At 41.7% G+C, this 22,686-nt stretch overlaps 2 protein-coding genes and 1 pseudogene across 2 annotated transcripts in view; 1 reads left to right on the top strand and 2 right to left on the bottom strand.

Annotated features, from left to right (window-relative positions):
* LOC122540367 (uncharacterized) overlaps positions 1-22,686 on the top strand; it is an 81,725-nt gene that overhangs the window by 29,838 nt on the left and 29,201 nt on the right. The window lies entirely within an intron of this gene.
* LOC148139771 (uncharacterized) lies at positions 1,834-19,529 on the bottom strand (annotated as a pseudogene).
* LOC122540368 (dnaJ homolog subfamily C member 11) overlaps positions 21,803-22,686 on the bottom strand; it is a 47,411-nt gene continuing 46,527 nt past the window's right edge. Inside the window, exon 16 of the mRNA XM_043675988.2 lies at positions 21,803-22,191. Within this exon, the coding sequence (XP_043531923.1) occupies positions 22,166-22,191 (26 nt within the window). The 3' untranslated portion in view covers positions 21,803-22,165. The remainder of the gene's footprint in view (positions 22,192-22,686) is intronic.

Here is a 22,686-nt window from a genome sequence, read left to right as displayed (position 1 = left end):
GTGCCGTTGGTTTGTTTGTAGATTATGTTGTTGAAGGTGAAGTGAGTGGTGAGGCACAGGTCCACTAGCTTCATGATGTTTTCGTTGGTTATGTGATTGATGGTGGTTGGGGTGTGTGTCATCACAAAATGAAACAAGATAGAAGAGATATTTAACATCATCAACAACACCCTCACAGGCATAAAGTTCACCAAGGAAGAAGAAACCGACAAAAAAATTGCATTCCTGGACGTCACAGTCGAAAGAAAGGACAACAGAGAACTACAAACCTGCGTATACAGAAAACCGACAAACACTGACCAAATACTTAACTACACCAGCAACCATCCCAACACACACAAACAAAGCTGCATCAGATCACTATTCCAACGAGCCACCACACACTGCAGCACAGACGAACTTCAGAAAACAGAGGAGAACCACCTATACAATGTATTCAAGAAGAACGGATACTCAAAAAATAAATCCACAGATTCCTCAAGAACAAACCACGACAAGCAGACCAAACACAGCCAGAAACCCTAACCACCTTACCATACATCAAAGAAGTTTCAGAAATGACAGCCAGACTACTAAGACCCCTCAGAATCCTAGTAGCACACAAACCCACCAACACTCTCAAACAAAAACTAACAAACTTAAAAGACCCAGTACGACCCATGGACAAAACCAACATAATCTACAAAATTCCATGCAAGGACTGCCACAAACACTACGTAGGACAAACAGGAAGAAAGTTAGCCACCAGGATTCACGAACACCAGCTAGCCACAAAAAGACACGACCCTCTCTCCCTCGTAGCCCTACACACGGATGAAAAAACCACCATTTTGACTGGGACAACACATCTATCCTGGGACAGGCTAAGCAAAGACATGCCAGAGAATTCCTAGAGGCCTGGCACTCCAACCACAATGCCATAAACAAACACATAGATCTAGATACCATCTATCAACCCCTCAGAAAACGAACATGAAATGACATCACCACAAACTCCAGGAACCCCATCCAGGACAAACATATAAATAAAAGCAGGAGACAACAGCTTCAGTGGAGGTCACCACTGATGATGTTACCTAGCCAGGTAATGAAACGTCTGGATATCAAACCTACAGCTCAGCGAGCAAACCTACACCCTATACTTAGCTCTCCTAGAGGTATGTGCAGTGCCACCCAATCTCACCGATGAAGAAGTATATTGTCAACACTGGGCCTTTTTGCGCGTTTACAATCAATTAATGGTTACAGCACAGAAAGAGGCCATTCAGCCTGTCATGTGCATGCTGCTCCCTGTGAAAGCAACTCAGTTACTCTCACACTCCCCACCTTTCCTTGTAGAGTTACAAACATCTTCTCTTCAGATATTTATCCAAAGTTCTAAAAATCACAATTGCATCTGAATCTTCTTTGGCTTTGGTTTCTGAATTGCCAACTGCTCCTGTGGACCTGGCTCAAATCTCCATATCATAGAATCCCTACAGTGTGGAAGCAGGCCATTTGGTCCATCAAATCCACACTGACTCTCTGATGAGCATCCCATCTCCCTCCCCTATCCCTGCATTTTCCATGGCTAATCCAACTAATCTACATGTCCTGGCCACGATGGGCAATTTAGCATGGTCAATCCATCTAAACTGCATATCTCTGGATGGTGGGAGGAAACTGAGCTCACCCCCACAGACACAGGGAGAATGTGCAAGTTCCACATAGAAAGTCACCTGAGGGTGGTATTGAACCTGGGTCTCTGGCACTATGAGACAGTGGCACTAGCCCACTGAGCCATTGTGCCGCCTAGGAACACTAATGTTGTTAACAGCCTGGTTCCGACCAAGATCATGGTCTGTCAGACAACTCTCTACTGAATCCATTGATAAGAGCTTCGTTTTTCATCCTCTTCAGAAGCTTGAAGTCTTTTTTATTTGAGAGATGATAACTTTCTTCAGATTCAGAAATCTTGTGTAAATTGTGCATACTGTTCAAATACTGGTAATGCACCAACAGGAAATCATTCTCTTTCAAATAGAGAAGGTTTACACCTCAGGCTTGGAATGGAGAATGAAGTGTCAATGATTGATGACTGTAATGATGTAATAATACCACAGTTATATACATCTAGGAATGAGTCACATCTGTAACTTACTTGCCTCAAAGTGCAAAATATAAAAACAATAATTATTATAACACTAATTATATTGAAGCAATAGCTATTTTTTCAATATATTTCAAAATATGATATTCTGCAATAGTGCCCAAAGCTTCTGTGCTCAACTTGGCACTGTTGTTTTTCTTGTTTATCACTAGCCAGCATCTTTGAGATGAGTTTGGACTGTACTATTACCAAAATAAAATAAGTGACTTTTTTGTGATATAACATGGTACAATGAAGCAAAATTTCCAGTTTCCTATGGGGGAGATGTCATCGATATGCAATATCAGCCACTCCTTGTAAACCCTGTGACTGAAGGAAAACATATTCACATTAGTGACAGTCATTGTTCCAGCCACCACACCACAACTGAGTGAGTCTAAGTGCTACCATCTGTAGTGACTGTAACAAGGTCAGCCAGATGGATCTCATAGTATATGAGTTCCCTGATTGGGGCTGTTAGTCTGGTCCAATTAGGGGCCCTGATTGACAGATATAAACAGGAATGTCAGACATGCTGTTCACTCTGGGAGTTGACTCTGACAAGGCTGTACCAGAGACTGTAATTATTACATCATTACAGTCATCAATCATTGACACTTCATTCTCCATTCCAAGCAAACATAAGGGGTGACTTGGTGACAGGATACCGGTCTCTGTGGAGTTATTTCATCATCTGTCATGATGCAGTATCACTGATCTCAAGGACATGCATTCAGGAAAGACTGTGAAATTAAGATCCAGTTCAGAACACTGCATGATTGAAGCATTATGAGCAACAGGTGGTGTACGGGTGTAAAATGGTCATTGCAAAGCTCAGTTATTCCCCAATATTGAGTAGTCACTAATACACAGTGCCTTGCATTAATTGTACATCAATTGGATGGGACTTGTATTCAGATGAATTATCATAATGGGGGAATTCATTAGCACCAACATAAGGCGAAGCAAAGAATGTCCCTACCTTTGGGTTAGGAAGTCCAATTAAGTCCAACCTACTAAGGAGGGAGTGCAAACAGGTTGTGTAATTTGAATGAAAAGGCTGAAAAAGGGCTGTGCTGTTGGAGGTGCGCAGTGAGCAATGTGTATCTCTAAAAATAAGAAAACAAGAAGTCAACAAAGATTTTAGTGTTCTCTCCTTTCTGAGCTGACACCTTGGCCCATTTCAGAAGGAGCCAAGAGAATTATGGAAATTTCTACAGGAGACAAATCGACAAAACATGCAACAAACCAGTTCAGTAACTGCTAAGAGCCATTACCTGATCCTGTCTGTACGCTGGCAAGTATCTTCATTGATATTCACCAGGTAATCATCTTCCGCCTCAGAACACCAGACGCCTGGAGGAAGAACTCCTCATCTTCCACCTTGGAACACATCAACCCCAGGGCATCAATGTGGACTTCAACAGTTTCCTCATTTCCCTTTCCCCCACCTCACCCCAGTTTCAAACTTCCAGCTCAGCACTGTCTCCATGACCTGTCCTACCTGCCAATCTTCTTTTCCACCTATCCACTCCCCCCTCCCCCCCCGACCTATCACCCTCCCCCACTCACCTATTGTACTCTATGCTACCTTCTCCACACCCCCACCCTCCTCTCACTTATCTCTCCACCCTTTAGGCTCTCTGCCTGTATTCTTGATGATGGGCTTTTGCCTGAAATGTCGATTTTCCTGCTCCTCGGATGCTGCCTGAACTGCTGAGCTTTTCCAGCACCACTCTAATCTAGACTCTGGTTTCCAGCATCTGCAGTCATTGTTTTTACCATTGATATTCACCATCATAGCTCAGTAAATACTGTCACTTATCTCAAAGATTACCTCCCCCAGATGTTTATGGATATAAATTTGAAAGTAAAATTCCCAGAGCCTGATGATGAGGTACATCAATCTGAAAAATATTCCTATGATCATTGTTAGGTACTGTATAAAGAATCATTTGATGTTTTGTAACGATAGATATACCAGTTTCAACAACACTTGAGAATTTTTAACTGCACATTATAAACATCGATGTAGCTGTATCATTTTAAGGTGGCATCACCACTAATAAATCCTATGAAAAGAAAATGTAATTGTCTTTCTTACAGCTACTTTGAGTGAACGGGACCAAATTCCCAATAAAGAGAAGTAGACAGAGAAATTAAAGAGGCTGGGGTAAATTCAGAGGCACACATTTTAAGCACATTGGAGGACAGTATTTCTCAGGGCCAGGGTTCTCATTAGAGTTCAGAAATTAGATGAGAAAAATTTGTAGAGATAAAACTTTATGCCAATTGTGAGATTCTTGATGGACATTATCAAGATTTAGATGTGTAGAAGGATAGTGAGTGAAAATGGGCAAACTGGGCTTAATAACATCAGAAGGCTCAGAAATCAGATTTATTATCGGTAAGTGATAGACCTGCCAGGGGACCATAAGGAGGGGCATCTATTAAAAATGACTGTGGGTGGGTTAACAGTTTGTAAGTCTTTGCCAAGATGATGAGAGATTGAGGAGTGAAGCCATTCATGAGACTGAAATAACAACACTACCATTGACAGAGTAAAAGGATCACATGAACCAGAAAAAAAATTCTGAAAGTAGTTTTTCTTTTTACATGAAAATCATGAACAGGGTCAGATATATTCAAAAATCTGAGAAGTTATGTGAATTTTCATGGCATTCAGAGTTTTTGTGAGGTACTTCACAAGTTAGTTATGATTGTGTTACAGAGCTGGCCCTTTTTTTCTAAAAGCTGTACCTTTTCTCAAAGATACTATGTCCTTGGTTTTTTTTCCCAGAGGGGTTGAAAACAGGCCGGACTCCGAAACGGCTGTGTTTGGTACAGAGATGAAAGGCCTTTTTGTTTATACATAAACAAATGAGACTTTAGGCCAAAGCTTTTATGGTTTTAGAAGTAACCTGTATAAGTCAAGGGGGCAAGGCCAGCTCTCTAGCTGAGCAGTTCAGTTCAGTTCAGAACTTGAATTAGAGGAGTTTGGTTGTGGGCTGTGTGGAAACAGGCTGCTAAACTCTCTCTCTCCTTCTGCCTTTCTAATGTCAACCTGTAAGCCTTTGTTTCACTTTTTTGCTCTGTGTTTAAGCGGTTTGTTTATTGGGACTGTTGTGCATCTTTGGAACAGTGTAATTAAGTCTAGTTTGGGTACACTGAGTTCTGTAGGTGATCCTTATTCTGTTCTTTGGGTTTCATTGTGTAATTTTGTGAATAAATGTTTGTCTGTTTTAAAGCCTGGTAGTCAATCTAGCTAACTTACTCCAAGTAATTTTCACTGTACACTTACTGAAACAAATTGCAAAGTTATGGTCTGGGCTTCCTGCGTAAGAGTGTTTTGAGTGGTCTGGCCTAGTCCATAACAGATGTTATTATTAATCTGATCAAGAGACGGATAGTATCTTGCTGGAAAGAGAGAAACTTAAATGAGAAAGAAAGAGAATTTCCAAGAAAAGACTGGCACCCAACATAAAGGGGTGTCCCAAACTCTTCTACAGGCATATAGACAATAAAATAGAATTCAAGGAGTAGGGCTAATGGAGGCAGGAGGTATGGTGAAGCATTAGAGGAATATTTTGCATTGTCTTTTCCAAAGAGGAAGCTGTTCATCATGCCATGATGACAGAGGAGGGCAATCTGTCTCTATAAGGGTTCAAAATTGATAAGGGCAGAGTATTAGGTAGACTGTTGGTACTTAAAGTTGACCAAATCCTGGAACTGGATGAGTTGCATTCAGTGATATTGAAGGAAGTGAGAGTGGAAATCGTACTGGAAATTGGCACTGAATATAATCATTCAATCTTCGCTAGACATGGGGGACCTGTCAGAAGAGTTCTGTACACCAACCAGCTATTAGAGTGGATGAAGTGGAATCACTGTTGATGGTCACCATTGAATTCACTGCATCGAATCAAAAACTGAAAATCCTAGAGCATCACTGGATTTCATGAAAGGGAACCATATTCGATCATAGGAGACTGAAGTCAAGTGATTCTAGGGAGCTACAAAGACCAGAACAGAGATCAACAACTTGCATTTGGAGAGTACTATTAGTGTTGTAAAGCATCCCAAAGGACCATTAGCAGACAAAATATGACATTGAGCGACATAAGAGAAATCAAGACAGGTGATCAGGAGCATGATCAAGAAGATTGCTTTCAAAGAGAAGAGAGAAATGGCAAGATCAAAGTATCAGGAATGGAATTTCAGGGTTTGGGGCACAGTGGCCAAAGGCTTTGCTGGCAGTAATAGGGTAAAGGAAGTGACTTATCAAACACAAACACTGGGTTCAACACTAAACATAAGACTAAAGAAAGTGTGAGACAAAAGCAAGTGGAGCAAAGGGACGATTTAAAAACAACATCATTTTCTGACCTCAGGTGGTTCATTTGCTGGTTTCATATTTTCAACACACATGCTGGCATTCTTTTTTACTATGCTGGTATCATTTTCTTAGCACACTATATAATATCCAACTGGAGAATACAGAGAAAAATAATTAGAATTTGAAGTAATTTTTTTTCAATATTCACACTTTCAGATGTAAGTTTCAAATAGCTCTATGAGTCAAAATTGTTGTCTTGACTCACACATAGGAGTAAATCTCTGATATCTTTACAGAAAGGAAACAATGCAAAGAGCATAAAAAGAAGTGAAACAAACAGCCATAAGCGTCTTATCTACAAATTACTAAGTAAGATTTTCAACTGCTGCTCATGATTGACTAACTAACAGGAACTGCTATTGCACAGAGTCAATTTCTGACATTTTAAAAAGATTTGCATCTTAACTTATCATAGAAGAGTGTCTGGTCTCATTCTGGAGCTCGAGAAATAAATAAGTCTGCAGTAAGGAGGAAGTGCTGGATGTCTTGAAGCGCATAAATGTGGATAAATTCCCAGGACCTGATCAGGTGTACCCTAGAACTCTGTGGGAAGCTAGAGAAGTGATTGCTGGGCCTCTTACTGAGATATTTGTATCATTGATAGTCACAGGTGCGGTGCCGGACGACTGGAGGTAGGCTAACATGGTGCCACTGTTTAAAAAGGGTGGTAAGGACAAAACAGGGAACTATAGACCAGTGAGCCTGACATCAGTGGTGGGCAAGTTGTTGGAGAGAAACCTGAGGGACAGAATGTACATGTATTTGGAAAGGCGAGGACTGATTAGGGATAGTCAACATGGCTTTATGGGTGGGAAATCATGTCTCACAAACTTGAGTTTTTAGAAGAAGTAACAAAGAGGATTGATGAGGGCAGAGCGGTAGATGTGATCTATATGGATTTCAGTAAGACGTTCGACAAGGTTCCCCATGGGAGACTGGTGAGCAAGGTTAGATCTCATGGAATACAGGGAGAACTCGCCATTTGTATACAGAACTGGCTAAAAGGTAGAAGACAGAGGGGGTGGTGGAGGATTGATGTTCAGACTGGAGGCCTGTGACCAGTGGAGTGCCACAAGGATTGGTGCTGGGTCCACTACTTTTCATAATTTATATAAATGATTTGGATATGAGCACAAGAGGCATAGTTAGTATGTTTGCAGATGATACCAAAATTGGAGGTGTGGTGGACAGCGAAGAGGGTTACCTCAGAATACAATAGGATCTTGATCAGATGGGCCAAAGGGCTGAGAAATGGCAGGTGGCATTTAATTTAGATAAATGCGAGGTGCTACATTTTGGGAAAGCAAATCTTAGCAGGACTTATACACTTAATGGTAAGGTACTAGGGACAAAGAGACCTTGGAGTGCAGGTTCATAGCTCCTTGAAAGTGGAGTTGCAGGGAGATAGGATAGTGAAGAAGGCTTTTGGTATGCTTTCCTTTATTGGTCAGAGCATTGAGTACAGGAGTTGGGAGGTCATGTTACGGCTGTACAGGACATTGGTTAGGCCACTGTTGGAATATTGCATGCAGCACTGGTCTCCTTCCTATTGGAAAGATGTTGTGAAACCTGAAAGGGTTCAGAAAAGATTTACAAGGATGTTGCCAGGGTTGGAAGATTTGAGCTACAGGGAGAGGTTGAATAGGCTAGGGCTGTTTTCTCTGGAGTGTTGGAGGCTGAGGGGTGATCTTACAGAGGTTTATAAAATCATGAGGGGCATGGATAGGATAAATAGACAAAGTCTTTTCCCTGGGGTGGGGGAGTCCAGAACTAGAGGGCATAGGTTTAGGGTGAGAGGGGAAAGATATAAAAGAGACCTTAGGGGCAACATTTTTCACGCAGAGGGTAGTACGTGTATGGAATGAGTTGCCAGAGGATGTGGTGGAGACACCTTTTGCAACATTTAAAAGGCATATTGGTGGGTATATGAATAGGAAGGGTTTGGAGGGATATGGGCCAGGTGCTGGTAGGTGGGACTAGATTGGGTCGGCATGGACGAGTTGGACTGAAGGGTCTGTTTCCGTGCTGTACGTCTCTAAAATAACAGAGTGAGGGAGTGAGTTGCTGCAGTCAGGTTTGGACCTGCACCTGGGCCTTTCCAAGATGCTTGAGACAAATACTTCATTTCTAGTTTGGGCAGTTTTAGGCAAGAGATCTCCAGGTGCAGGTGGAGATCTTGTGTGTTTCAGGTAGACTTTATGAACATGGTTGAAATATTTCCTCTTCCTTCTGGTAACTACCTACCATAATGAAATGAGCAGGTTTTGCTACATTTTGGGACATGGTAGCAAAATTTTGGATGATCTCAAGTTCATGGTATGGAGTAGATGGGAGTGTAGCCAAACTGCTTTGGAATGTAGTTATGTTCTTATGTATAAAGACATTAAAGGCAAGAACTTTTCAGTTCTGAAGGAGGCTTTTTGTCCATTTTATTTGTGATAGCCCTTAGAAAATGCTGACCAGCGAGTCACACTGAACTATTCATTCTCTATGTTTGTCTATAATAGAACCAAGGGGAGTGTACAATGATATTCCCAGGGACTAGTATTGGGATCACTACTTTTCTCATATGCAGCAGTTACCTGCACACTGTATAACGGGTCGATTACTACCTGAATGGCTGTAAATTGGAAGGGGGGAGTCTGCAGCAGGACTTGGGTGGCCTTGTGCACCAGTCGCTGAAGGTAAGCATGCAGGTGCAGCAGGCGGTAAAGAAGGCAAATGGTATATTGGCCTTCATTGCAAGAGGTTTTGAGTACAGGAGCATGGATGTGTTGCAGTTATATAGGGCCTTGGTGAGGCCGCACCTAGAATATTATGTGCAGTTTACATCTCCTTTTCTGAGGAAGGATGCTCTTGCTTTCAAGGGAGTGCAGCAAAGGTTTACCAGACTGATTCCAGGGATGGCGGGACTATGTATGAGGAGAGATTGACTAGGTTAGGATTGATTTCATTGAAGCTCAGATGAATGAAGGGGGGTCTCGTAGAAACTTATAAAATTCTAACAGGACTAGATAGGATAAATGCAGGTAGGGTGTCCCAGTGGTGGCTGTGTCTAGAACCGGGTTTACAGCCTGAGGATTCGGGATAGACCATTGAGGACGGAGTTGAGGAACATTTCTTCACCCAAAGAGTGGTGAGCCTGTGGAATTCATTGCCACAGGAAGTAGTTGATGACAAAATTTTGAATGTGTTCAAGAGACGGTTAGGTATAGCACTTGGGGCAAATTGGATCATTAATGGTGAAAATGGGCAGATTGATTAAATTTAGTGCAGAGAAGACTGAAGTGATAAACATGAACAGAAAGAATGAAGTGAGGCAATAGGAAATAAATGGTACAAAAGCAAAGACATGCATTTTGTGGAAATCTTAAATAAAAATAGAAACTATTAGAATATGTAAGAGGTCAGTCAGCATCTGTGAATAGAAGTCCAAATTATTTTTATTGATACAATTCTAAAGGAACAGAGCCTGTATGCTCATAAGGCTTTGGAAGGGCAAAACTTTAGAGAAAATTTTAACAAGAATTCTAGATCTTTGGCTTTAAAAATGGAGCCCGAGGTCCTAATATTAATGAGAAGACAGAGGGCATGATGCAGTTTTACAGTCAGGATACTCAAAAGAACAGATTTCTTCAGCTCCTGCTGAAATTAAAGGCAGGATCCAATTAATATTTCCTGTTGCCATTTCCTGGCTGTGGCTAGTCAGATTGAGAAGGATTCTGGATCAGTGGTGCTGGAAGAGCACAGCAATTCAGGCAGCATCCGAGGACAGGCAAAATCGACGTTTCGGGCAAAAGCCCTTCATCAGGGATAAAGGCAGAGAGCCTGAAGCGTGGAGAGATAAGCTAGAGGAGGGTGGAGGTGGGAGAGAGTGGCATAGAGTACAATAGGTCAGTGGGGAAGGAGATGAAGGTGATAGGTCAGGGAGGAGAGGGTTGCTGACTCTATAGCAAGTAATCCTTCAGCATTCCACATTAACTGGATAGCCACAGGTGAGGGAGGGATCAGAATGGTTTTGTAGAGAGATTCAAGCACAAAGTAACTGGGAGACTGGAAAAATCTTGGGAGGAGAGATTGCAAAGGTTGGGAGGTGATTGGAGACTAGAATCAGGTTATGCAAAGGAGAAAAAGCGAGAGAGAGAGATCACTGTGAACAAGTGGTGGGGACTCTGAAAGGATGAGGGAGGGTGAAACCATGATTCAAGGAGGGTCCAACAGTAGGAAGTTGGGATTTGGGTTATATGTGGCACAGGTCTGGCCTATTCGCAGAACTTGTGCCGTCGCAGTCACCCGGGCCATCTTCCATTTATATGGAGATCAAAGATGGACCAGGTCCGAAGGGACTCAATGTATAAAGATCTGGGCAACGGGGGAAAAAACACACCCAATGCCACCCTCACCCTGATGGCCACCTCTGTGTGCGCCTGCATCAAGCTGTGCGTGGATCCCCGGTAGTACACAAACACCAAGTGTCACTACATACTGAGGTTCTACCTGTCCCCGGTGTTGCGAAGGATGGCCTGGCCTCGCTGTCGCGGAACGCTCCAAGTAGTTGGACCGTTCTGCATCACCTGTCCTTCGTGGAGAAGTTTATGAAGAAAAACACCTTTGACCACAAGTCCATCAGTAAGTGGTCAGCACGTAGTGTCCTTGAGACCCTTTGGGAAAAGAAGAGGGCGGATCCTGTCGAACGGCTCCCTGGGCAGACTGTCAAAGTCATTTGGCAGAATGCCTCATCGCCAGAACTTTCCAACAAGCACCAAGACATGGCTTGGCTGGTGGTGAGACGGGCTCTGCCTGTGAGATCCTTTATGCACGCACGAACTCTCTGCCGCACCCAATGCTGCCCTCGAAGCGGCTGCGGAGGGGACAAGACTGTCATACGTCTCCTTCTGGAATGTGCCTACGCAAAGGAAATTTGGAGAAGAATGCAGTAGTGTTTGTCGAGGTTCGGCCCGAGCAGCTCCGTGACACGGGACTTCGTGCTCTACAGTCTGTTCCCTGGGATGCACACCCAGACGAACATCAACTGTGCCTGGGGGATCATCAACTCGGTGAAGGACGCTCTTTGATCTGTCCAAAACCTGTTGATCTTCCAGCTGAAGGAGCTGACCCTGACTGAGTGTTGCGGACTGGCACATTCCAAGGTCCAAGACTACATGTTGAGGGATGCGTTGAAGTTTGGGGCAGCTGCCACCGAGGCGCGGTGGGGAAAGACCACCATATAACGTCTGCCTGCCAAAGAAGAACAGGGGGCCCACTCAGTAAGTGGGCTCCGCTGAAGCCTCAGCTAAATATATGGATAGTAAACATACAGACCTGTATATATGAATGATTAATTCCGATTTCTGTATGTAAAGAAATGCAAGGCGCGCCTGTGAATGGCACCACCAAATGTACAGATCAACAAAATATTTTATGAATAAAGTATATTTTTGAAATAAAAAAAAGTTAGAGGAAACAGGGCAACTTGATGTGTTGGATTAAAAACCCCTGCTTCCCCAGCCGCACAAGCAGTGCTGAAAAAAACATAGTCCTTCCACCCAACCTCTTAATTTAGCAGCAGGCTCTGAGCCTCAGGAACAATTGGTTACTCAGAGTGAAGAACCTGAGACAACACTCTCATTTAAACATGTAAATTTTCAGGGAGCAGGTTGCTTGCACATGTCATATCTTCTGTGCAGCCTGGAAATGGGAAGGTTGTTCTGGATTTAAGATTTTAGATATTTTTACATTTTACCTGATGCAAACGCACTTGTGTTTTGGGATGAACATTTTCCTCATAAAGTACAAAAGCAAGGAATTTATGTTAAATGTTCTTAAACAACAAGTTGGTGTTGTATAAAACTGTTTGTGCCAGAAAGGGTTAATTAACATCACAAGATAAGCTTTGTCTATTAGGATGTAAAGGATTGTTACAGGGAGGATCTAACCAGAATGGTGTATGTCCCATAAGGTCTCAATATGAGCACAGTTCTGCAGAGAATTCCCAAGTGAGTGTTCTTTGTTTTAACAATATGTAGCTAAAGTAGTGATGTGTATTTACTAAACAAAAAAAACCCCAAATAACTGCAGATGCTGGAAATCAGAAACAGAAATTGCTCGGAAAATTCAGCAGGTCTGGAAGCAGCTGTGAAGAAAAAGCAGAGTGAACATTACGAGTTCAGTGACTCTTCTTCAGAACTGATAGTAGCCAGGAAAAAGTTGGTATATGTGCTGAGGACGGAGTGGGGGAGGGAGCAGAGTAAATGATAGTTGGAGATGGAGCCCAGAGAGAGAGAACAACAGACAAAGGAATGAGTAAAGGTCAGCCTGGGGGAATCAATAGCAGCTAATGGGGACTATTAGCAGCTGACAATGGATTGTTTGTGGTAGCAGTCCAAGTGATGAAAAGGCCGGGTGTGTAGGGGTTGGGGTAAGGACATGGGAGAAGATGCTCAAGCCTTAAAATTATTGAACTTGATATTGAGCCCTGAAGGCTGCAAGGGTGCCAAATGGAAAATGTGCTGTTGTTCCTCCAGCTTGCACTGAGCTTCGCTGGACCACTGTAGCAAGCCCAAGATGGAGATGTTGGCCATGGAACATGATGGTGTGTTGACGTGGCAGGCAACAGGAAGCTCAAGATAATTTTTGCAGGCAGAATGTAGGCGTTCTACAAAGCGGTCACCCAGATGCATTTAGTCACCCCATGTAGAGGAGACCACATTGTGAGCAGTGAATACAACAGCTCAGATTGAGGGAAGTGCAGGTAAAGCGCTGCTTCATCTGGAAGGTGTGTCGGGGACCTTGGATAATGAGGAGGGAGTGGGCAGGTGTTAAATCTTCTGCGATTACATGTGAAGATGCTGTGGTCTGTAGGGCTTGTGTTGGGACTGGAGGAGGGGTGGACCAGAGTTTCCCAAAGGAAAGGATCCCGGTGGAATGCTGACAAGGGAGGGGAAGGGAATATGGTGTTGTCGTGACATCCTGCTGGAGGTGGCAGAAATGGCGGTAGATCATCTTTTGATGTGGATGCTGGTGGGGTGATATGTGAGGACCAGTGGTCCCTATCAGTGTTGTGGGAGGGAAGAAGTGTGGGAGATGGGTCAGACATGGCTAACATCAGACTCATGAGGATATAAAGGGTAGTTCTTAGGAGAAACTAACCAGTCTTAGAGTGTCCATCCGTGATTGTACTTAATGTTAAGAACATCTAGTGAAAGAAATATGGTATATTGTATTAGAGAATAAGAATTCCTACAGTGTGGAAACAGGCGCTTTGGCTCAACAAGTTCACACTGACCCTCTGAAGAGTAACCCACCCAGACCCATTCTCTTACACTAGTATCCTACCTCTTTAAGACCATAAGACAATAAGACATAGGAGAAGAAATAAAGTCATTTGGCCCATTGAGTCTGCTCCAACATTCAATCATGACTGATAAGTTTCTCAATCCCATTCTCCTAATTTGATCCCTTTGACAATCAATAAGCTATCTACCTCCATCTTCAATATATTCAATGAGCTGTCCTCCACAGCCTTAGATTCTCTGGCTGAAGAAGTTTCTCCCAATCACTATTCTAAAGGGTCTCCTCTTTACTTTAAGGCTGTTATAGCCATCGAGTCATAGGAATTAGACCTTCGAACCAACTTGTCCATGCCGACCAGATACCCCAGCCTAATCTAGTCCCACTTGCCGACACTTGGCCCATATTCCTCTAAACCCTTCCTATTCAGACACCCATCCAGATGCCTTTTAAATGTTGCAATTGTACCAGCCTCCACTACTTTCTGGCAGCTCATTTCATAGATATACCACCGTTTGCATGAAAAGGTTGCCCCTTAGGTCCCTTTTGAATTTTTCCCCTCTCACCCTAAACTATGACCTCTAGTTCTGGACTCTCCCTACCCCGGGGAAAATACTTTGTTTATTTATCTTACCCATGCCCCTCATGATTTTATAAACCTCTATAAGGTCACCCCTCAGCCTCCAATGCTTCAGGGAAAATAGCCCCAGCCTGTTCAGCCTCTCCCTACTGCTAAAATCTTCCAACCCTTCCCTCAGGTCCTAATCTTTTCTGCTAATGGAAACATTTTCCCAATGCCCAATCTGTCCAGTCCATTCAGTATTCTGTAAGTTTCAGTTAGATCCTCCCTCGTCCTTCTAAATTCCACTGGGTATAGACCCAGAGTCCTCAAATGTTCCTTATACGTTAAGTCTTTCATTCCTGTGATCATCCTCATGAACCTTCTCTGGACCCACTTCAGGGCCCATACATCCTTCCTGAGGTATAGGGCTCAAATTTCTCACAATATTCTACATGTGGTCTGATCAGAGCCTTATAAAGCCTCAGAAATACGTCCCTGATTTTATATTCTAGTCCTCTCGAAATAAATGCCAACATTGTATTTGCTTTCCTAAGTACCAAATAAACCTGCAAGTTTACTTAAAGAGACTAGGACTTTTAAAGAATTTTGACTAGGACTCCCAAGTTGCTTTACTCTTCAGATTTCTGAATTTTCTCCCCATTTAGAAAATAGTCCATGCCTCTATTCTTCCTACCAAAATGCATGACTTCACACTTTCCCACATTGTACTCCAGCTGCCACTTCTTTGCCCACTCTCCTAACCTGTGTAAATCCTTCTGCAGCCTCCCTGCCTCCTCAATACTACCTGACCCTCTACCTCTCTTTGTATCATCTGCAAATTTAGCCAGAATGCTTTCAGTTCCTTCATCTAGATCATTAATGTATAAAGTGAAAAGTTATTTTCCCAACACTGACCCTTGCGAAACCACTAGTCACTTGCTGTTATCCTGAGAAGAACTCTCTTCCTTTTAACCTGAGGATTTACTGGCAGCATCTGACAATTCAAACTGAAGCTGTCTCCCCTCTGAACACTTGCAAATGTTTAGAGTTCAGTTTCCTTTTATGTAAAGAATGTGTCTTATTGTGGTGTAGCAATGATAATTTCCGTCATCCTTTCCTTATTCATCAACAGTTACAAGAAGAATATCAAGCGTGCAAATTGAGAATACCATTTCACGCACAATTCCAGAATATTACACTTTGTAAAGTATTCAACTAATAGCTATTGTTTCCAGCAGCATTTGCACCGTAATCATTGTTATTCTTCTGATTCATACTTTGATCTGTACTGATAGATGGAAGTCCTTCTTAGCAGTTTATAACTAAAATATTATGGCTGAAAAATGTGTTGCTGGAAAAACGCAGCAGGTCAGGCAGCATGCAAGGAGCAGGGGAATTGACGTTTCGGGAATAAGCCCTTCTTCAGGAATGGAACTAAAATATTATGTTTCATTACAATTAAAAATAATTGAAATTTCAACATGAATTTGCCTTTGCCTGGGGTGTAACACTTCTATATTAAAAAGAGAGTGAGGCTCTGCTAATGCATTTGAACAGCTTGTGCAGTGTACACAGGATCAGTGGCTCCTACTAATTTAAAACAAGAAAAGTTCAAACATCTAATGAGAATGAAACAGCAAGTTTTGACTGATGTAATCAACAGAGACATTTCTGACAGGCCACTATCTCGAGCTGAACCAGATAGCTAGCAATGAGGCAGAAATGGGTACTGCAGATGCTGGAGATTTGAGTCAAGATTAGAGTGATGCTGGAAAAGCACAGCAGGTCAGGCAGCATCTGAGGAGCAGGAAGGGCTTTTGTCCGAAACGTTGATTTTCCTGAGAGAGTTTTTGGCAAGAGATGCAGGTGGGATCTGAGAAAAACCTTTTTGAAGTAAGAAGTGCTAATAGCCCAGAACTTGCTGCCTGAGGGAAATAAATCTGCAGGGCGACTGGGATAGAGCAGGGAATGGGAATGACAGGATTGCTTAATAGAAAACCATCCAGATTCAATGGGTCAAACTTTCTCTTCCTTTGCCATATTGACTCTGTAGATTACAGTGGTTCATGAAAGAGGCTCATCACGATCTTGTTGAGGCCATTTAGAGCTGGAAAATAAACATTGCCCTTGCCAGTGATGTCTACATACTGTGACTGAATTCAACAGAAATAAACAGTAAAAGATTGAAACTTTAATTTAGTCAAAGGTCTTCTTGCAGTATTACAAGGAATGGAAGCAACTATTTATTCCGGTTATCATCTTATTGAATAGTTTAAGCAAAACCTACAGGGTCCTTGTCAGATATTATGATTGGTATTAATCTACTGGCTTTTCTGAAGAGTTTGTACATTCCAGGGACAATAACTTTGGAGTCAGTCAATGCAGGTCACTGAACTTAGGTTCAGTTTGTGCCAGGAATTGTTGGGATCTGTTTGTTAGTTTGTCTTTGTTTTCATGTGTGCTTTAGGGAGCTAGTGAATAATTTAGTTACTCAGGGAATTTTGGCACAAAACAATCCATACATCTATAAAAGGTATTTATGTGTTTGACTTTACATCAGGAATATGAGTCTCTCTTTATGTTGAGAATTTCTTATATGTAGTCAGTACTTGAAGCCCGCATCAATGGGTGAATCCATCAGGCCCAAAGGCTGCTACAACCACACACATGGATGGAAAAGAAAAACTAGTAAAGATCTGCTTGAGTGACAAATCCTCCTCCCCCTCAATGTTGATTGAATAGATACTATTAAGACCCAGGCCTGAACATTTTCTTTCTAAATTGGACTCAGTTCAAATTAATCAATGGTCTCAGGTGACTGACCCAAATCTCCAGTCTCCACATGTGAATCTAGACAATGAGTAATGGCAGGTTATTCCCTCATGAAAGACTGCAAATGATTTATATTGGATTGGGTCTTTGGTATTCATGAGACTAGGGGGAGCTTTGATTCCAAATGTAATTATTTATAATAAAAGAATCTGCAGTTGAAGGAGAATTGTTTAAAATGTAATGATTCTTCTTTCTAAATAGTTGCATAGTGACTAAAACATTGGTATGCAATAAGAGCAACTCCAGGCCCTGTGGTGCAGGTTAGATGCGAATTGTATTCTCTCATGGACATCTGAGAATATTCTAAAAGTTCACACTTTCTCAAGTATTTTAAAGTGTTTACCAAACTCCTCTTGAGATGTGCCCATCAATAATCTGATCTACTTCTTGTCTCCAATTTAATTAAATTGTCTGAAAGTAAGCTTAAGGCATGACAGGATAACTCGACTGTGTGGAATGCCTATCCTGTGTCATGGGGGGAGTTGTGGAAGTTTCAATGTGGTCTAGACAATCACATGTATGGGAAGTGATTCCAGCAAGAACTTGAGCTCTAGATTTTTGAACTCAAGCAGAGGTAGAATCACTGGGGCATATATGAATAGTGTGTTTAACAAAATGGTCACATTGCAGATTTAGAGTAACCAGGCAAAAAAGGAACAGATAAATGCTTAGCAGTTTAAGAAGACCAGGCACGTAATATTGGAATGCCATGAATCTATATGTCTCTAATTGGTTTTCACCCTGGATGCTGGTGTGGGTAATGGCACATCAGAGGAATGCATCAAGAGCTAACCTTGTGACACCAGAAGAGGTTCAGCTGCACAGATGAGGACTGCAAAGGCAATAGGAGTAGGTGATTTGACTGGGGTGTTTATTTAGCTGTAGACATGACTTCAGGATTGTATGTTGCCTTCTTGGTGCCAGAATCAAGATGAGATTAGCTTTTTTTAGGACAGTGAAAAACCAGAGGCTGTGGTTCATAGATTCACACAACAGAGAAGCAGACTCTTCAGTCCAACTACTCCACACCGACTTATGTTCCCAAACTAAACCAGTCCCATCTGCCTGCATTTGGCCCATATCCCTCGAAATCCTCCGCAAATCGCTTATATGTTTTGCAACAGGGGTTCCAGCACTGATTCCTGCAAACACCACTGGTCACAAATCTCCAGTCAGGAAAAAAACCCTTCAACCATGACTCTCTGTCCTCATGGGTAAGTCAGTTCTGTATCCATCTTACCAGTCCACTGATGACTCAATGTGACTTCAAGCCCCCATAATTATTGTAATAATACCTTTCTTACATGCCTTTTCTATCTCCTGATTTATTTTCTTCCCCACATCCACAACGTACAAGAAACAATAACAAGAGGGCATAGATTTCAAGTGATGTGCAAACAAGACTGATGTGAGAAAAAATTTCACACAGATGTTAAAAGTATGGAATGCACTGGCTGGAGTAGGTTCAATTGAGACATTCAAGAGGGCATTGGATTTTTCTTTGGATAGAAATGGCATGTGGGAAGATGGGAACAGACAGGAGATTGGCGTTAGATAATACAGACCAACTAGATAGTAGAATATGATGAGCCAAATGGCCTCCTTCTGCACCCATAATAATTGTGATACTGTCATCCTCACCTGGTCTAGCTATATGTGATTCCAGGCCCACAGCAATGGAGTTGACTCTCAACTGTCCTCTGCAAAGACCTCGCAAGCCACTCAGTTCAAGTGCAACTAGAGATGAGCAATAAATGTTGGACCAGCTCAATGCCAGCATTCCATTAACAAATTAAAAACAAAATATAAAGATTAAATTCTCCCATAACTGCTACATTACCTTTGTTACAAGCTGTGATAATTTTTTGTTTAATGCACTGTCCAATCATAACTACTATTGATGGAAAATAAACTAGTCCCACCAGTGTTTTCTGAGTCTTGCTATTCTTAATCCCCATTCATAATGATTCTGCTTCCTCATTTTCTGAACCAATATTCTTTTCCATTAATCTCCATCCTTTATTATTAGGCTTACACAACCTCTTTTTCCATTCTGCCAGTCATTTTGAAATGTTGCGTACACTGGAATATTTGTTTCCCATCTTTGGTCACTTTGTTCTTACATCTAGTGATGGCAATTAGATCTAAACCATATCTTTCTCTTTTTCTTTACAGGTTCATCTGTCTTATTGCAGATTCTCTGCACATCCAGACAAAGTAGCTTCAATTTTATTTTTACGACAGTTCTCGGAGGCACTATTGCCACTAAACTCTGCTGCTTCTGGTCCCATCAGCATGTACTTACCCACATTGATAGGCATCACTATTATCTCAACGTTTCTATTTGGATTTGGACATATCTCTTCACCTGAAAATCTTCCCTATCTCTGTAGTTTAAAACCATTCGTCCCTATTCTGGTCATAGTAGTCTATGCACTATTGTGTTTTGACATTTTGTTTCCTTCCTGTCACATTCTACTATTACTTGTACTGCAATTCTGGACTACTACCTTGTATTTTGTCTTTAACTTGCATTTCGGAAGAAGAAACATAGACAATACAAGCTCAAAGGCACAATTTTGAGGGGAGTACAGGAGCAGAGGAAACGTGGAGTTCAACTGCATGATTCTCCAAAGATGGCCAGGCAAATTGAAAGAGTTATGATGAAGATTTATAGGATCCTTGGGTTTATAAATAGAGATAGAGTATAAAACAAGGAAGCGATGCTACATCTCATTGTTCAGACCTTATTTGGAGTATTATGTTCAGTTCAAGGTACTTTATTTAGGAAAAGATGTAGGGGTTTGGGTTAGGACAAGGGAAAAGGTGCCTCAAGCTCTAAAATTGTTGAACTTGATATTGAATCCAGAAGGCTGTAGAGTTGCCTGCCACTTCAATACACCACCTTGTTCCCTGGCCAACATCTCTGACTCAGATCTGTTGCAGTGCTCCAGCATAGTTCAGCACAAGCTAGAAGTACAGCATCTCATTTCCTGCATGGGGTCTAACCTTCTGGACTCAATATCAAATTTCACAATTTCACCTAAGTCCTTACCCCACTTTGATATCACATGGTCTGTTATTACATACAACCCATTGTTAGCCACTAATCATCCCCATTAGCAGTCATTCATTCTCCGAGGGGACTCATTATTCACTCTTTTGTCTGTCCAACTGTTCTTCTTTCTGTTTGGGCTCTATCTCTACCTACCGTTTACCCCTTATCCCCTTCCTCCACCCTATATTCTAATTAAAAAACTTGTTCCTAGCTACATCAGTTCTGAAGAAGGATCACTGGACTGGGAAACATTAACTCTGATTTCTCTCCACAGATGCTGAGGTTTTCCAGCAATTTGTTTTGTTTTGTATTTCAGGCATCTGTAATTCTTTCGGTTTGTTTGCCCCAGAACATCAGCTGAGTTTCTTGATTAATAGTCTTGCAATAATAGCACTAGGCCTCCACCATCTCATTACCCAATGTGTGATCCTCAAAGTTTCTGCAACAATATCTATCATATGAATTGAACAAGTAACTAGTTGCAAAAATTGTATTGTGGTAACTAGATTTCTAATTAGACCAGAAAGTGGTTTTCCTTGGCCACATGAATCAAGCAGACCCTATTAGATGTTTAGAGATTTGTGGCAATAACCTTCATCATAAGCAGCATGCGTATAGGTTAGAGTGGTGCTGGAAAAGCACAGTAGGCCAGGCAGCATCTGCGGAGTAGGAAAATCGACATTTCAGGCAGGAGCCCTTCCTGCTGAAGGGCTCCGGTCCATAATGTTGATTTTAGTACTCCTCGGATGCTGCCTGACCTGCTGTGCTTTTCCAGCACCACTCTAATCTTGTCTCTGGTCTCCAGCATCTGCAGTCCTCACTTTTGCCTTTGAGCAGCTGGTATGGTATAGTGTAGTGTAGTGAGTTGACATGCTCATAGAAGGACTGGTTTCAGGAGTGTGCTTTTCGGGTGCTGATCAGCACCAAGAATAAGCTCAAACTTCTGACTGTATCTGTATATGTTGAAAATTAGCATGACTGCAAATACTCCAGGCTCTTGTGGATACATAGATCCTGAGAATCCATACCTTCATAGTTTTGTGCTGCTGATTTTTTTCTATTTTAGAACACATTGCAAAGATAATTATTACAGCCAGTCTTTCCCATTGCCAGCATGTGTGATAAAGCCATTGATAAATCTAACTTTGTCAGTGCCTATAGTTCAATAGTGATTGCTGTTGTGACATTGAACCATAACCTGAACTGTCCTTAGAGTCTGAACCAGCAAAACGTTCGATATTCCCATGCTGCACTCCTATTGCGTTGATTGATATTTATATAAATGTCACATAGCCCAGCAGTAACACAAACATAGCAAGAGATTTGATGGAAGGGGAGAAGTGGGGTGACAAAAAAAATTGAGAGAGAGATTTATAGTGAAGATACATCATATTGGAGTCAATATGCAAGACCTGAGTTGGTGCATAAACAAAATAGGTGGGATGAGAGTTTCAGTTTACAGCAGTAGTAGTTTGGTTGGGGGTAGTTTGCAGGGATAGGGATAAGGCAGGAGGGGATTTCTATTCAAAAGCAAGGTTTATTATGGTAATAGCGTCTGGTTTTAATTTTAATTTTCTTTATACATCAAATAGACTTCATAAAATGGAATCTTCTTCCAGGGTACAGGAATCACTGACAAAAGGTCTGAATCCCAAACTTCAAATTGTTACAGCATTCTGTGACAGATGACACGGAGAAACCCACAACCGGATGTTGCTATTTAGTGATCTGTAAAAGCAGTTTTTAAATCTTTGTACATTGAAAAGAACCAAAAAAATTCTACATACATAAAAATAATTATATGTGCACTCTCTTTAATTTATGGGACACTGAAGAGTTTTAGCAGCTGGTCTCTGTTCAGGTTCAACTTCTCATCACAGCCTGCAAATCACTTTCTCCTCAGCCATCTGTGTCAATCCTGTGTGCTGTGAAGGGAATCAGAGGAAACTGTTATTTTGCAGTAACAGACAACTCATCGATGAGCAGGAATAACCAAATCTAGTAGCATCTTCAAAACAAAGAAGCTGATGAGACAGCTTTATTAGTGAAGAACTTCAACTGAAAAGTTAATGGGTTACATTTTCAAATTTAACGCAAGGTTCAAATAAATCAAACATTTCCATCACTTTCATAAAGGCAAAAACACTGAAAGCAAACAAAATCTCAGTTTGCAGCAGTAACAAACTTTTAAATTGGACAAAAATGCTGATTGCAACAGATTTATTCTGTGTGGGTTGGGAGACAATGGAGATGATGAAAAGTCCTCAATGACATGGTGAGCTCTTATTCCCAGTTCACTTGATACAAATTTCACTTCCATACAGTTACTTTCTCCACTGAAATTTCACATTTCAGTCATTAATATGGAACATTTCCAAGAACTTTCTGAAGTGATATGGTCAGTAATACCTTGGGCTTGG

This window comes from Chiloscyllium plagiosum, unplaced genomic scaffold, assembly GCF_037043375.1.
Source record: "Chiloscyllium plagiosum isolate Xiang-an unplaced genomic scaffold, Cpla_swu_hap1 HiC_scaffold_37, whole genome shotgun sequence".
Taxonomy (NCBI): domain Eukaryota; kingdom Metazoa; phylum Chordata; class Chondrichthyes; order Orectolobiformes; family Hemiscylliidae; genus Chiloscyllium; species Chiloscyllium plagiosum.
Note: the sequence above shows the minus strand (reverse complement) of the source record. Positions and strands in the feature narration are given on the sequence as shown.